This window comes from Nerophis lumbriciformis, linkage group LG01 (assembly GCF_033978685.3).
Source record: "Nerophis lumbriciformis linkage group LG01, RoL_Nlum_v2.1, whole genome shotgun sequence".
Lineage (NCBI taxonomy): Eukaryota > Metazoa > Chordata > Actinopteri > Syngnathiformes > Syngnathidae > Nerophis > Nerophis lumbriciformis.
In genome coordinates, this window is record NC_084548.2 from 41,896,820 (window position 1) to 41,910,059 (window position 13,240).

The window sequence follows — 13,240 nt, forward strand, 5'->3', positions numbered from 1 at the left end:
ATACATTGGAAAAGGAGGGAAACAAATATGTTGTTGATGATGTAAATATTGTTCAATTGTTGACAAAATTGTTAAAACATTTAAAATAAATATAAAAATCAGTTTTATTCTGTTTACAATCATGAACAACAAATGAATGGCAAAATGACAAAACCTTTCAACAGTCTTAAAAATATTTAAGTAACAAGTGTATAAGACTTGCGTACGTATTTACCTGATATCGAATCTTTACCCAAATTGGCAGTATCGCTCAATCCTACAGTTACATACCGGAACCGGAAGTTACCTTCCCGCAAAAAAAAAAAAAACCGTACACAGTAAAGATGGCAGCGGCCGGTGAAGACACGGCAAAAAAAACACACGTGGAGAAAAACAAAAAGGTAGTTATGCTTAAAATAACATACCACTATAATAACTGTTGCATACATTTGTAGTTGCCAATGGAGATATAAATAGTTTTGAAGTAAGAGACAGTGTCACAAGAAACTTTAACGCGTGCTAACAGGGCCGCGGTTGTCAGACTCTTACCATACAATACCAAAGTCCGTGTTTTTTATTTAAAACCTCCACTGCTAATCTTACTTTGGATTGCTTCTTCTTGACAGCCTCCAGTTCGTTACTGGCGGCAGCAGAAAAATGACGACAAAGGTGGAAGACAGGCTGTCGACAAACAGCAGCAGAATTGTAAAACAATGTCCGCGACGAAGAGCAAGAAAGAAGATCCCAAAGAATGGAGGAAAAAAAGGAAATCCGAAGTAAGGCTGTTACAATGTATATAAATGCTGTGGAAATGTTTACCGGATGCTCTTAATACGAAAATAGCAGATTGCCATACTACATGTTTAAACGCCGAAGCATCATTTTAAACCCCCCCAAAGGAGTGTTATATGGGTAAAGTGACGCTAATTACCACAGGACATCTATATGAGTTGTTTACTAGTGAAATCATACTATAACACACATACACACGCTCATTTTGCTGTGGTAGTAGTGTAATCACAGTAGGGTTGTACGGTATACCGGTACTAGTACAGTACCGCGATACCAATGAATCATAAACGGTACTAATATCACTTCTAAAAAAATACCGGTTCTCTTTTTTTTACGGGCATGACTCTGCGCTGTCGTCACGCCGTGACATTGCTGGTTTTACGAGCAGAGTAACATGTTCGGCAATGCACAATCACAGAGTCCTTATAGGCAGACAGTGTGTAGACAGAAAAGGGAGAACGGACGCATTTTGGCTTAAAAACTTAACGATAAAGGTGAAGTTATACCACTGAAACGCATTGAGGTGCTTTAAACATGGCTAGCTAGCAAGCGGCTAACGTCCATCCGCAGTCGGCAGTGTTTTAGCTTCTTCTAGATCACTAATCCTCGCCTCCATGGCGACAAATAAAGTATGTTTCTTACAAGTGTCATCCCTACATGAGGACTTAATTTATGACCAATGTATGATCTGTATCTACTTGGTATCGGATTGATACCCAAATTTGTGGTATCATCCAAAACTAATGTAAAGTATCAAACAACAGAAGAATAAGTGATTATTTCATTTTAACACAAGTGTAGATGTAACATGTTAAAAAAGAAAATAACCAGATATTAACAATAAATGAACAAGGAGATTAATAATACATTTTGTACCACTTGTCCTTAATAATTTTGACAAAATAATAGAATGGGAAATGACACAATATGTTACTGCATATGTCAGCACCCAAATTAGAAACCTTTGTTTGCTTACTCACTTATAAAAAACAAGTTGTCTTGTATGTTCACTATTTTATTTAAGGACAAATTGTTCTTGGATTGCAATAAGTAATATATGTTTAATGTACCGTAAGATTTTTTGTTCAAATAAAGCCAATAATGCAATTTTTTGTGGTCCCCTTTATTTAGGAAAGTATTGAAATACATTTTGGCACCGGTACCAAAATATTGGTATCGGGACAACCCTAATTCATAGCAGTAAAACTATAAAACAAAACATGATTTTCTTATATTATTTCTGTTATTTATTTCAAAAATGTTAGGGCAGCTTCTCATGCCAAACCTTTTTTTTCCAAGTCTGTAGAGCAACTGACATTAAAAGCTATAAAGGTTGTCTTCTTAGTGTTTACACTCAGTTTATGGTTGGGTGAGCAAAGCAAGGAAGATTTGCAACTGTCATCTTGTCGTGCTTGATTGAAAACTAGACCTTGTTTATGAACAATTTGTTTTAAAAAAAGTCACAAAAACAGGTAAAAATGTATTCATACATACCAGATACAAAACGAAATGGGGCGCTGCCGCCAACATACGCTCAGTACCGAGAGCCTCGCAACTCGCCAGTGAGAAGTGCCGCAAAGATACACAAAAATTAGGAGGAAAAACATAAGCTTACAATGCCAAAGGTCCCATTGTGGGAATACTTACCGTAAGCTTCAAATCGGATGGGCGAAAAAGCGAAAATGCAGTCCTGATCACGTGATTGCAATAAAGAAAAAGACAACGTCTGACCTCATTCTTCCAACTGGGAAAAATGCACTTTGAGATGTTAAATATCTATGTAGGTTAAATATTTGCTTACAGAAATGAGTCCATTTTATTTTTGCTTGTTTATTTCCTTCACTTGTTATTTTTGCAGTTTTATACATTTTAATGTATAACCTATACAAATTACAAATCTTATTGCAATTGCAATTTTGGAGAGAAAAAACGCAGTTAGGTTTTTTCTCAAAATCGTGCAGCCCTACCGAGGGCTAAGTAAAATAGTAAGGGGGGCAACTGGGATTCAACCCACGTGTTTGTCTTATCCAGTTGTTCACGCTCTGTCTCAGAAATGGGATCCTTTCCCAGGACGTGCTCCTTTTCCGGAGGCCTCAATGAAGAAGTTTGCAAGGCAAGATAAATCAACAGAGAAGGTGAGCAATCTGTTAATATTTCTTTTGAATATGCTGGTTTAGATTTTGTCTGTTGTCACTTTGTTGTTTCTGTAGATCTCTAGGAGTTTTTTTAAGCTGAAAGCTGCGATTGATCACTCAGATAAAACTTCACAACTGGCCCAAAAACAAGCAGCTCGGTTTGATCTTCTTCTCCCAGAGGAAGCAGGGTAAAAAATATTGAAAGCTGCAGTATTTCATGTCTCACTGTTGCAGACTTTTGTCTTACAATTGTGGCTTTGTTTTTAACCTGCAACAATTTGTCTACAATATCAGGTTTTTAGAAGGTGACAAAGACGAGGACACGTGTACAATCTCACAGCAAGATATTGCAGAGGCTGTGGATATAACGTCTGGGGCTAAGGTGGGGATTGTCCTTTTTGTCGTGCCAGACAGTGTTTATTCTTTTGTGACACTCACATTTTGTAAACAATCTTTGTTTTTGTGCTAAGTACCATTTATTATTTACCTTGGTAGTGATTCTGAATTTTGTCAATTGTTTTCCTCTACTTTGTTTCCAGTATTTCAATCTGAACCTATCTCAGTTTGGACCATACAGACTAGATTACAGCAAGACCGGACGGTCAGTTCTCACTTTTTATTGGCATTGTACTGGCTTGAATATTCTTGGTTTTATCAATATTGTTATTATTATTATTATTATCAGATTTTAGAGGATCTATTATACTCATATTCATCCTTTTTGGATTTAATATTTGGACTCCTATGGCACAGCTATGCATGATTACCAGCACAAAAAGCTTTGTAGATCTGCATACCTTTTTTGTAATTTCTGCATCCCGCGAAAACGGTCAGTGTATCGAACTACGCCATCGCTGAGTCCACTTCGCTCTGATTGTTCACATTCCTGAGGATTTCAGAAGTGCTGGCCACCACTGCGTAGCCCTACCTTCCCGTTTTCCCAATGCAGGAGTAAAGTCTTTCTACTTCTGCTTAGTGCTTGCCTCTTTAGGAACACTATACAAAGTTAACGTTCCCTCATACCTGGGGGCTAAAATCGCAATAATTGTAGACTGCAGAGCAGCTCACAGCAATATAACTTCCAAAGCAGAGCGGTGATCAGGGAAGGGGCAACCCTACACAATGCATGCACATGTAAGTCCAGGAAGCATTGACGTCAATGTGACTCCACTTTTAAAAAAAAAAAAGAAAAGAAAACTAAAACATGGCGTACAAAGCAGTCCAAAACTGTTGGCAGGGCCCAATTTCAAATGCATGAACCTTATCGTTTAACGCGTTTGCATCATTGATCACAAGTATCCGACATTGTAACATTAATAGGTCCAAAAAGAGTAAACAATTAGCAGGTCCCTTTTAAACGAACAGCACAAGGCAAAGGGACATAACTGGTAGTATAGTTGTATACACGGCTGACTTTTGTGCCGATGGCATTCATGCTTGGTGACTGTATGTGCCTAATGATTGACCGATCAATCAAACGTGTAGTCAGCTGCAGTAGAGTCAAGCTTTACAGGCACAAAGCAAAAGGTGTGGCTAAGTATTTAAAAGCCTAGCAAGAGTATGAAACATATACTGTTTTGTTAGATCAACATACATACAGTTAAGGGTAACATTATTCACACTTTAAAAATTTTGTGTGAAGGAAACATTTTTAATTTAATAATTGTGTGGCTTTTAGCTGGAAATCACACAGGAAAGTGTAAAAATACCATAAAACGGTGTGTCAAGAGAGACATAAAATAAATATTGTAATATGCTAATGTTTTAACTTCATTCTTGGGTTTCGATTGGGGCCTGATGTCTGTTGGCGGTGTGGTGCGGCGCAGATGGTAGAGCTGTTGTGCCAGCAACGTTGCTTCTTTCTACACCCTTTTGGACATGTTGAACTGCAAACAGTTTTGACGTAATTTTGTAAGCATGTTCGAACAAACTACTTAAACTACAGCTAATTTATGAAAGATACTGAACATGTAAAAACAATTGTTTATCTCGCCAAGACTTTTGCTCCATTATTGTGTAATTTCCAGTCACAAGAACACATTCACCAAATAAAAATTTACTTTGGCTAGGTTCCAAAACATTTTAAGCTTAAATGTACAGAAGAATATTTTTGTCTGTCGTTGGTTCATTTGTGCGCATTAATGTTTTGATCAGTCACCTGCTTCTCGGTGGGAGGAGAGGCCATGTCGCATGTGTCGACTGGCAATCCAAACAGCTAATGTGTGAGATAAACGTGATGGAGTCCATCAACGATGTTAAGTAAGGCTTCCTCAGATTTATATTAAACACATATTACGTCAAATTCCTATATTTAATAACAGTAATTGCTACAAATGTGCTCATTTCAGATGGCTTCACGCTGAGAACATGTTTGCAGTGGCTCAGAAAAAGTGGCTGTACATCTATGACTCAAATGGAATAGAGCTTCACTGCATCCGCAAATTCAACGACGTCCTTCGCATGCAGTTTCTGCCCTACCACTTCCTGCTTGCTACAGCTGTAAGTTCATGATGTCATACAAATTACCATGACTACTTGAATGTATACTATAAAGACACAAGTAGTCAGAGGCAACTCTTGATTAATTCATAGTTTAATTTAGACTTTGGTTAAGCCCATTAGTTTTGCCTGAACCTAGGGCTGCATGATTATGGCCAAAATAATAATCACGATTATTTTTTATCAATATCGAAATCATGATTATTAATCACGGTTATTTACTATGGTATGTCAAACATATTTTTATTGCCCTTTCTATTTTAAACAGACATTCTGTAAACTGGGCTTTCTTTTCAAAATGAACCTTAACAAATAATAATTAATCAGTTATAAAATACAATTTACAAAAGACAAAGAGCTAACTAAAAATAGATATGCCATTGCAGAGTGCGATCATAAAGTGCAAACAAGTGAAAACATTTAAAGTATGCACAACAGGCACATACTCCAAGGAACACACTGTACTGCTCACAGTATATATATAGGACATATGTCTGTCAAATAAAACATTATTACAACAATTATTAATGCGTGTCTGTGAGAGGTAGTCATAACGTCGGAGCTTTGCGCCAGTGGTGGGCATACCGGTATGCTCTGTGAGCAACGTACATAAGTCTATTTGGATTATTAACTTCACGTCGCGGGCAAACGATGGCGGTTGAGGAAAGAATGGAAGTGTTTTTAATGCTAAATCTCTCGCCTCAACTCAATAATTTGTTTAAATGTGCACACCAACGCAGCTTTACGATGCTGCTCGTGTGGCGTTTGCTGGTTTGTACACACGGGAGCATTTCCGGGTTTGCGGGAACGAGTGGGAGGATGCCTAGAGAACGCTGAACCATGCCGGTGTGTTCCGGGGTTAAAATGTGAGTCACTCTACGGGAGAGAAGGGCACCAATGTAATAATGCATTTATTTTTCCGAATATTTTTGGGAGCTACAGGCAACCGGCAGATCAACTGTCAGTCACCCTCTTACTTACTCTTACTCACTCTCACATGAGTCCACTGTCTTTCGGTAGCCCCTGGTAGTTGACTGAATGTTAGTTGTGATAGACAGTCACAAACTTACTATTTTGTAGAAAGTCTTCTTGAAAGAGTGAATGCAATTATAACTGCAATAAGGGCACTAACGCCATATTTTTTTCACTTTAACATTCTGTAGGGCTGGACGATTATGGCAAAAATAATGATCACAATAATTTTGATTTATATTGAAATTATGATTAATAACACAATTATTCATTAATTTGAAACCATGAGTATTTATTGTACCACCACCAAAACTCAACTTTAAATATAATTTAAAAGAACAACAGATATGTAAAATAACAATAGTAACAACAATAAATTAAAGTAATATAATAAAATTAAGTTTTGTTTTAATTTTTTTTAATTCTGTTTACCTTTTACACTTATTTTACCACTATAGAGTGTGTACTTTTTGTGTCATAAATAAAATATATTAGTGCAATAGATCTTTGTACAATTTTGACAAGTATTTTAAGTCGTAGCATAATATTTTTTGAAAATGTATCACTAAGTGCCCAAAGTACAAAATGCTTGTGTATGGTACCTTTTTGAAACCTATCTTTTGTTAGCACAGTCAGACTGGATTGTGCACACAGCGTTGTTGTTGTGAAGGGGGGGAAATGTGCTGTTGTTCTGAGCTTGACTAGTAAGTAGATGAATTTGAGGTTGTTATGAAACAGAGTGAGCCTCTCAAGTTGCAAGTGCTGTCCTGTACATTGATCTTACATGAATGATGTTGTTCACAACAACACAAGCAGATGAGATGTGTTGTGGGTATATGGATTGTTCTTGCTAACTTTATCTTTGTAGTTCAGTCGGTGTTTCAAGTGGCCATCTCGACATTGTTTAGTTTTGGACATGTTGCGGGAACAAATGAGCGGTCCCGGACAATTTTTTTTCCCAAACAAATGTTACTTCTCTTCTAAATGACAGCAATTCACTCACATTTATGTCAATTTCCATGATATTCTGCATTTAACAAAGGATTCAGTATTATTGACCAATTCTGTGACTCCATCCGTGGTTACGTTAATGTGGAAATGCCTTACTTTTTTTGTTGAGCTTAGTGACTATTTATTAGGCATACTAGCGCACTGTGACAAATAAAAAGTAGCAACCATGGTGAGATCCCAAACTAGTAGTAGAAGTAGAAGTAGTCTTGTTTCTGTGTGTACGCTCAGTCATCCGTTTCACTGTTATAAGATCAAGAAATTGCATGCACGTTGTGTGGCCCATTAATCGCTTTTTATATCATGATGTATAGTATAATATAGGGATGTAACGATAAAGGGTATAATGATAAACCGCTGTAAAATTCCAGACGGTTAGTTATACCGTTTAAATGTGTAATTACCGCATTTTAGGCAACACTGCTTACTTCCTGAAAACTGCAGCGCTTGTGCAGAGCTGTCAGGCTCGAGAAAACGTGGCGGCGACTACACGGACTTTGCTTTAAAAATGTTCCCTCCGAGTTAGCCGATCGCTTCATTTCACTTCATTTCAATCGCTTCTACTTCTGTGGAGTCTCGGTGTGCGTTTAAGAGCACATCACTGTTGGACGAGAAACATATTTGATAGAGATGTCCGATAATGTCTTTTTTGCCGATATTCCGATATTGTCCAACTCTTAATTACCGATTCCGATATCAACCGATACCGGTATATACAGTCGTGGAATTAACACATTATTATGCCTAATTTTGTTGTGATGCCCTGCTGGATGCATTAAACAATGTAACAAGGTTTTTCAAAATAAGAGAACAACTTCAACTCAAGTTATGGAAAAAAGTGCCAACATGGCACTGCCATATTTATTATTGAAGTCACAAAGTGCATTCATTTTTTTAACATGCCTCAAAACAGCATCTTGGAATTTGGGATATGCTCTCCGTGAGATAATCCTGATACCCACTACAACTATGGGAAATACTATACTTTGACTTTCACAAAGTGCATTATTTTTTATTTTTTTTAAACATGCCTCAAAACAACAGCTACAAAAACAATGAAGGCACACAGCTTCTGTCTGGTAAAAAGATTTCGGTGTAAGTAGTTTTTGAAAATTTTGAGCACATTTAAAATTACCGCGATAATTATAACTGTGATCATTTTGGTCACAATAACCGTGATAAGACATTTTTGTACCGTGACATCCATCCATCCATTTTCTACCGCTTGTCCCTTTTGGGGTTGCGGCGGGTGCTGGAGCATCTCTAGTATAATATGTTTTTATGATCGTAACAAGCCAAAATTTGATTGTCCAGCCCTTGGTGTCCGTTTTCCTTTGTTTTAGTGTGTGTACTATGAAACTTTCTGCTGTGATGTGTTGTGGTTAATTTGTTGGTGTGTTCAGAGTGCCACAAGTTTCCTGCAATACCTTGACGTGTCAGTGGGTAAAGAGGTGGCATCCATTGGCACCAAGACGGGCCGCCTTGATGTGATGTGCCAGAACCCCCACAATGCCATTATCCATCTTGGACACCCCAACGGCACAGTCACCCTATGGTCACCCAATCAAAAAGAAGCCATTGTCAAAATGCTCTGTCACCAGGGAGGAGTGCGCTCTGTCGCCGTGGACAAGACAGGAACGTAAGTCACAAACATGGATGTTTTCTTTTTCATGAGTATGATAATCAATTACACCAAGGATTTTTAATGTGTGAGGAGGCCCTCAGAGGTGCAGCTTGAGAAAAATAACAAAAAACATTCCTCAAACCTGTTTAGCTAACTTCCATTATGTTATATACTAAATTAATTATCTTGCAAGTTGTGGCGTTGCCCAGGGATCAATACTGGGACCAAAGTTGTTCAATCTCTATACCAGGGGTCGCCAACCCGTTGATTGCGATCTACCAGTCGATCTTCGGGACCCTATCAGTTGATAGTGAAAATATTAGAAAAATAATTATTAATCTGACATAAGTACCGTATGTGACAGTGCCACCCGGGAAGTGACCAACGGACCCGAAATCAGGCAAGCATTTTAACACCTGTACATGCACGCTTGCCTCTGCCTCTCTCTCTTCAGCCTGTCATCCCGCTTTGTCTTTAAAAAAAAAAATATATATATATATATATATATATAGATATAGATATATAAAACATAATTGACGCAAGGGTAGATCTTGTTTTGGTTTTTGGCTGAAAACAGGGATCTTGGGCTCGGAAAGGTTAGTGACCACTGCTCTATATTAACATTTGTAAAGTTACAAAGGACTTAAAGTTAATACTATTTGCAAACAACAGGCCATTCGTTCAGGAGAGAACACACAGAAGCTAATACGAATAATAACAGAAGACATTAATGAATTAAAGAGATGGTCTGACTAATTGAATCCTATTAAAATAAAATAATGCTATTTAATAACACTCAAGGACATTGGGTCAGGGTAGGCAGATGAGGCAGAGCCTCATTTGTCAATATGGGAAAAAAACAAATACCATAATAAAATCATAAAAAACAATATTTGTCCATAAAACTGTTACATATATAGTTTCTGTATGTTTAAAATCACCTAACATTTACTTGAGTAAAAATCACAAAATTTGCACGCTAACAGATCATGAGGCTTTTGTGTGTAGAAGCTGAAGGCCCAAGTCCTCCGGTGCCTAAGTACCGGTAGTATTCTGACTCGGCACACTGGTAATAGTTGGGGCAATAGAGATAGCAGATCCATGTCTCTACAATGTTTAACCAGCAGAAGCCACATTAGCCAACATTTTTTTCAAACAATTTAATGTATAACAAACATGGCATTTGTAATACAGAAAGCCAGCTTTCATGTTTTTATTTTTTTTGTCATATGCAAAAACTTGCTTTGAGTGAAATTAATAAATCTGTCCACCAATATAGAGGATTATATCCAACGTGTATTTTGTGTGTATTTTGTGTTTGCCATGATGTGCTGTTTCCTCCATGTCCACCAGAGGACACCATTGTCATGTGATCTGTTTTGTCAGATATATGGTGACATCAGGCATGGACAAAAAGTTAAAAGTATTCGACATCAGAAAATTCCAACCAGTCAAATCCTACTTCCTGCCTGCTGGAGCTTCTTCTTTGTCAATGAGCCAGCGGGGGCTGTTAGCTGCAGCCACGGGCGACGTCGTCCAGGTCTGTCACACCATGTTGCATGAGCTATCATCTGGTGTTAATGAAGTAATGCTTGTCACATTTGGGAATAGGATTTGTCTTGGATAAACAATGCTTTTTATTTCCACAAGCACCACCAGTATTCACTAATAAAGCCAGTTCATATATATATGTATTTTTTTTGTATTTTAATACTAACAGTATTTGAGAAGTATATGTCAATATTATATTAGTTAATCCTAAAACATGTACCCCGCCCCCCCAGGTATACAGGGATGTGTGGAGCTCTGAGACGGTGACTAAACCCTACATGGCTCACAGAGTACGGGCAACCACATGGGAAATGCACTTTTGTCCCTTTGAGGACGTGCTGGGAGTCGGACATGGACAAGGCTTCACGAGCATGCTTGTACCAGGTATGACTTTGTCTTTTTTAAACTAAAAATTAATCCCAAAATGTTATTAATTTTCTGTGAAAGCACGCAATTACCAGAAAAATATTTTAGAAACAAATGATTCAAAATAGTGGCAACATTTCCAATATTGGTCATACTCTGTCATTACATTCATATCCAAATATTTGTAGTGGAATGATTTAGATTAATTTAAAACGGCATATACACTGAATATAATATTTGAAATATAAAACAAAACAAACAGAAGTGCCATTTTTCCCAAAAAAGGGGCACTATTACACAATACCAACTTGTCTTACCTATTGGTACCTGCTGTTTTGTCTTTGGGATCTGCAAAGGTCTTGCAGAGATATTTGTAAAATAATCTTGCGTTCTATCCTACTTCCCTTAAATGAGCCGTTTGGATTTTGCACAATTTATAACGTCACCGGTTAGGGAAAATGTCACCGGATTATCTCTTATTTATATGGTATAAATGTAACCAGACGGCCTTGTGCGCATCCACCATTCTAGTCCACACTGTAGTCAATAAGCATCTTCTTTTTCGCTATCCCTTTTGTGGGGCAGACTTGGTCGTGCATGGACATGCATCCTCCGCTGTTGCCATTTCTAATACAAATACCGGTACATGGTTCCAACTTATGTCAGTAGACTCGCTACGGAAGCGCTAAAAATTACATCAAAGATGGCGGGGAGACGACGCAGTCGAAGTGAAGGCAAGTAAACAAGACCCGCCCACTAAACGGCGCATTCTCAAGAGGCGGTCAGAAAGCAGCTTGAAAACTGTCTGTTAAACATGATCTATGCAAAAATGTTATAAAAAAACCACCAGTATATGTTATGTAGACAACAAGGAAGTGTTTTAAATTTTGTGAATAAAATAATAATATGAAACCTTTATAATCTTGGAACCAAACTTCTCATATGCCGATTTTGAATTAAATGAAAGGTTCTGTAAATAAAAAAATATATTTACTGCAAAATTTGGCAGGGGTGTGAGTCATTTTTGACTTAAATTTGGGCTGTATACATTTAGAATGTGACTGACACAAAACAAATATTAGCTGTAACTATAAGGTATCCAAACATAACATTACATTCATTCCTTGTTCATTTCCAGGAGCGGGCGAGCCAAACTTTGACGGCCTAGATTCCAATCCATTCCGCAGTGCTAAACAGAGGCAGGAATGGGAGGTTAAGGCCCTTCTAGAAAAGATCCAGCCTGATCTAATCAGTCTAGACCCCAGAGATTTGGGGAAGGTTGACTTTGCCACCTTCCAGCAGCGGCACCAAGACCGAGTGGAAGCCCTGGTCAGTCTTAGGAGGCTCAAAGATTTAAGTTACTGTACATTGCTCTGTGACGCTAACTGTTTTTGGTTGCTTCCCCAGGGCTATGATCCTCTTGCTAAACAAAGATTTGTCCCAAAGTATAAGAAAAAAGGTCGCAGTTCAACTGGCAATGTGGAAAAGCGGAAGCAGCAGGTGGCTGACGGCGATAAGAGGGTAAATAAGCACATTAAATCCAGTGGGCAGTTACATTTTGTGTCTTTGTGCTTGTATCCACTGAGACTTAACATTGTCAAATTATTCACAACTTTCAGACTCTGATAGCCCAAAGTATGGAAGACAAAATGAAGATGCAGAAGGAAAGAAAAGCAAAGGAAAAAAGGAATTTAGAATTATTCAGCCAAAAATCAGCTTTGGACAGATTCAGGAAATAGAAGAGGACGCGCCCTGATGCCAAAACTCTTCACATCCTGTGTGAGGGACCGTTTCACAAAACAACCCCGTGTGTGAGAACAAAACAAGTCATGCTGCCACAACATATAAAGATAATTAATTATGTAAGTTGTGTTCATCTGTAATCAATGTTGAGTGCTATGTTGGGGCAACTTTTGCCTAAAGCACTTCCTGTCAGCACAGGCAGCTGTCAACTAGCACATGCTTTTCACCATGACTGTTTTTATAGGCAAACTGACTATATGGGTCAGATAAGATCAAATAAACACACTGTCAAAACTCCTGAGTACAGGGAAAAAATAAATAAGTTTGGCTTGTAAAGTTGTAGTCAGGTTGCTGCAAGGCAGTGTAACAGTACAGACGTGTTTAACAATAGCTAATAATTTAACATCTAATAGAGAGTTTGACAGTTAAAGTTATACAGTAAAACCAATTACTTGAAATGACCATTATTTCTTATGTCAGATCATTGCCTATTAAACTCTATTTTTATGAACCCACAATGGAATTCAAATACAATTCTACCAGTACAAAGTCGCAATACTTAAAAGTTTCA

At 37.7% G+C, this 13,240-nt stretch overlaps 1 protein-coding gene across 1 annotated transcript; it reads left to right on the forward strand.

Moving 5' to 3' along the window:
- The first annotated feature begins 253 nt into the window (after positions 1-253).
- wdr46 (WD repeat domain 46) lies at positions 254-12,792 on the forward strand. Its single transcript, XM_061981903.2, has 14 exons — positions 254-380; positions 606-755; positions 2,823-2,906; positions 2,982-3,094; positions 3,201-3,288; positions 3,446-3,507; positions 5,061-5,165; positions 5,255-5,405; positions 8,789-9,024; positions 10,396-10,549; positions 10,794-10,944; positions 12,065-12,255; positions 12,334-12,447; positions 12,546-12,792. Exons 1-14 carry the CDS (start codon positions 324-326, stop codon positions 12,663-12,665), a joined length of 1,776 nt encoding a protein of 591 aa, XP_061837887.1. The 5' UTR covers positions 254-323; the 3' UTR covers positions 12,666-12,792.
- Positions 12,793-13,240: the final 448 nt, after the last annotated feature.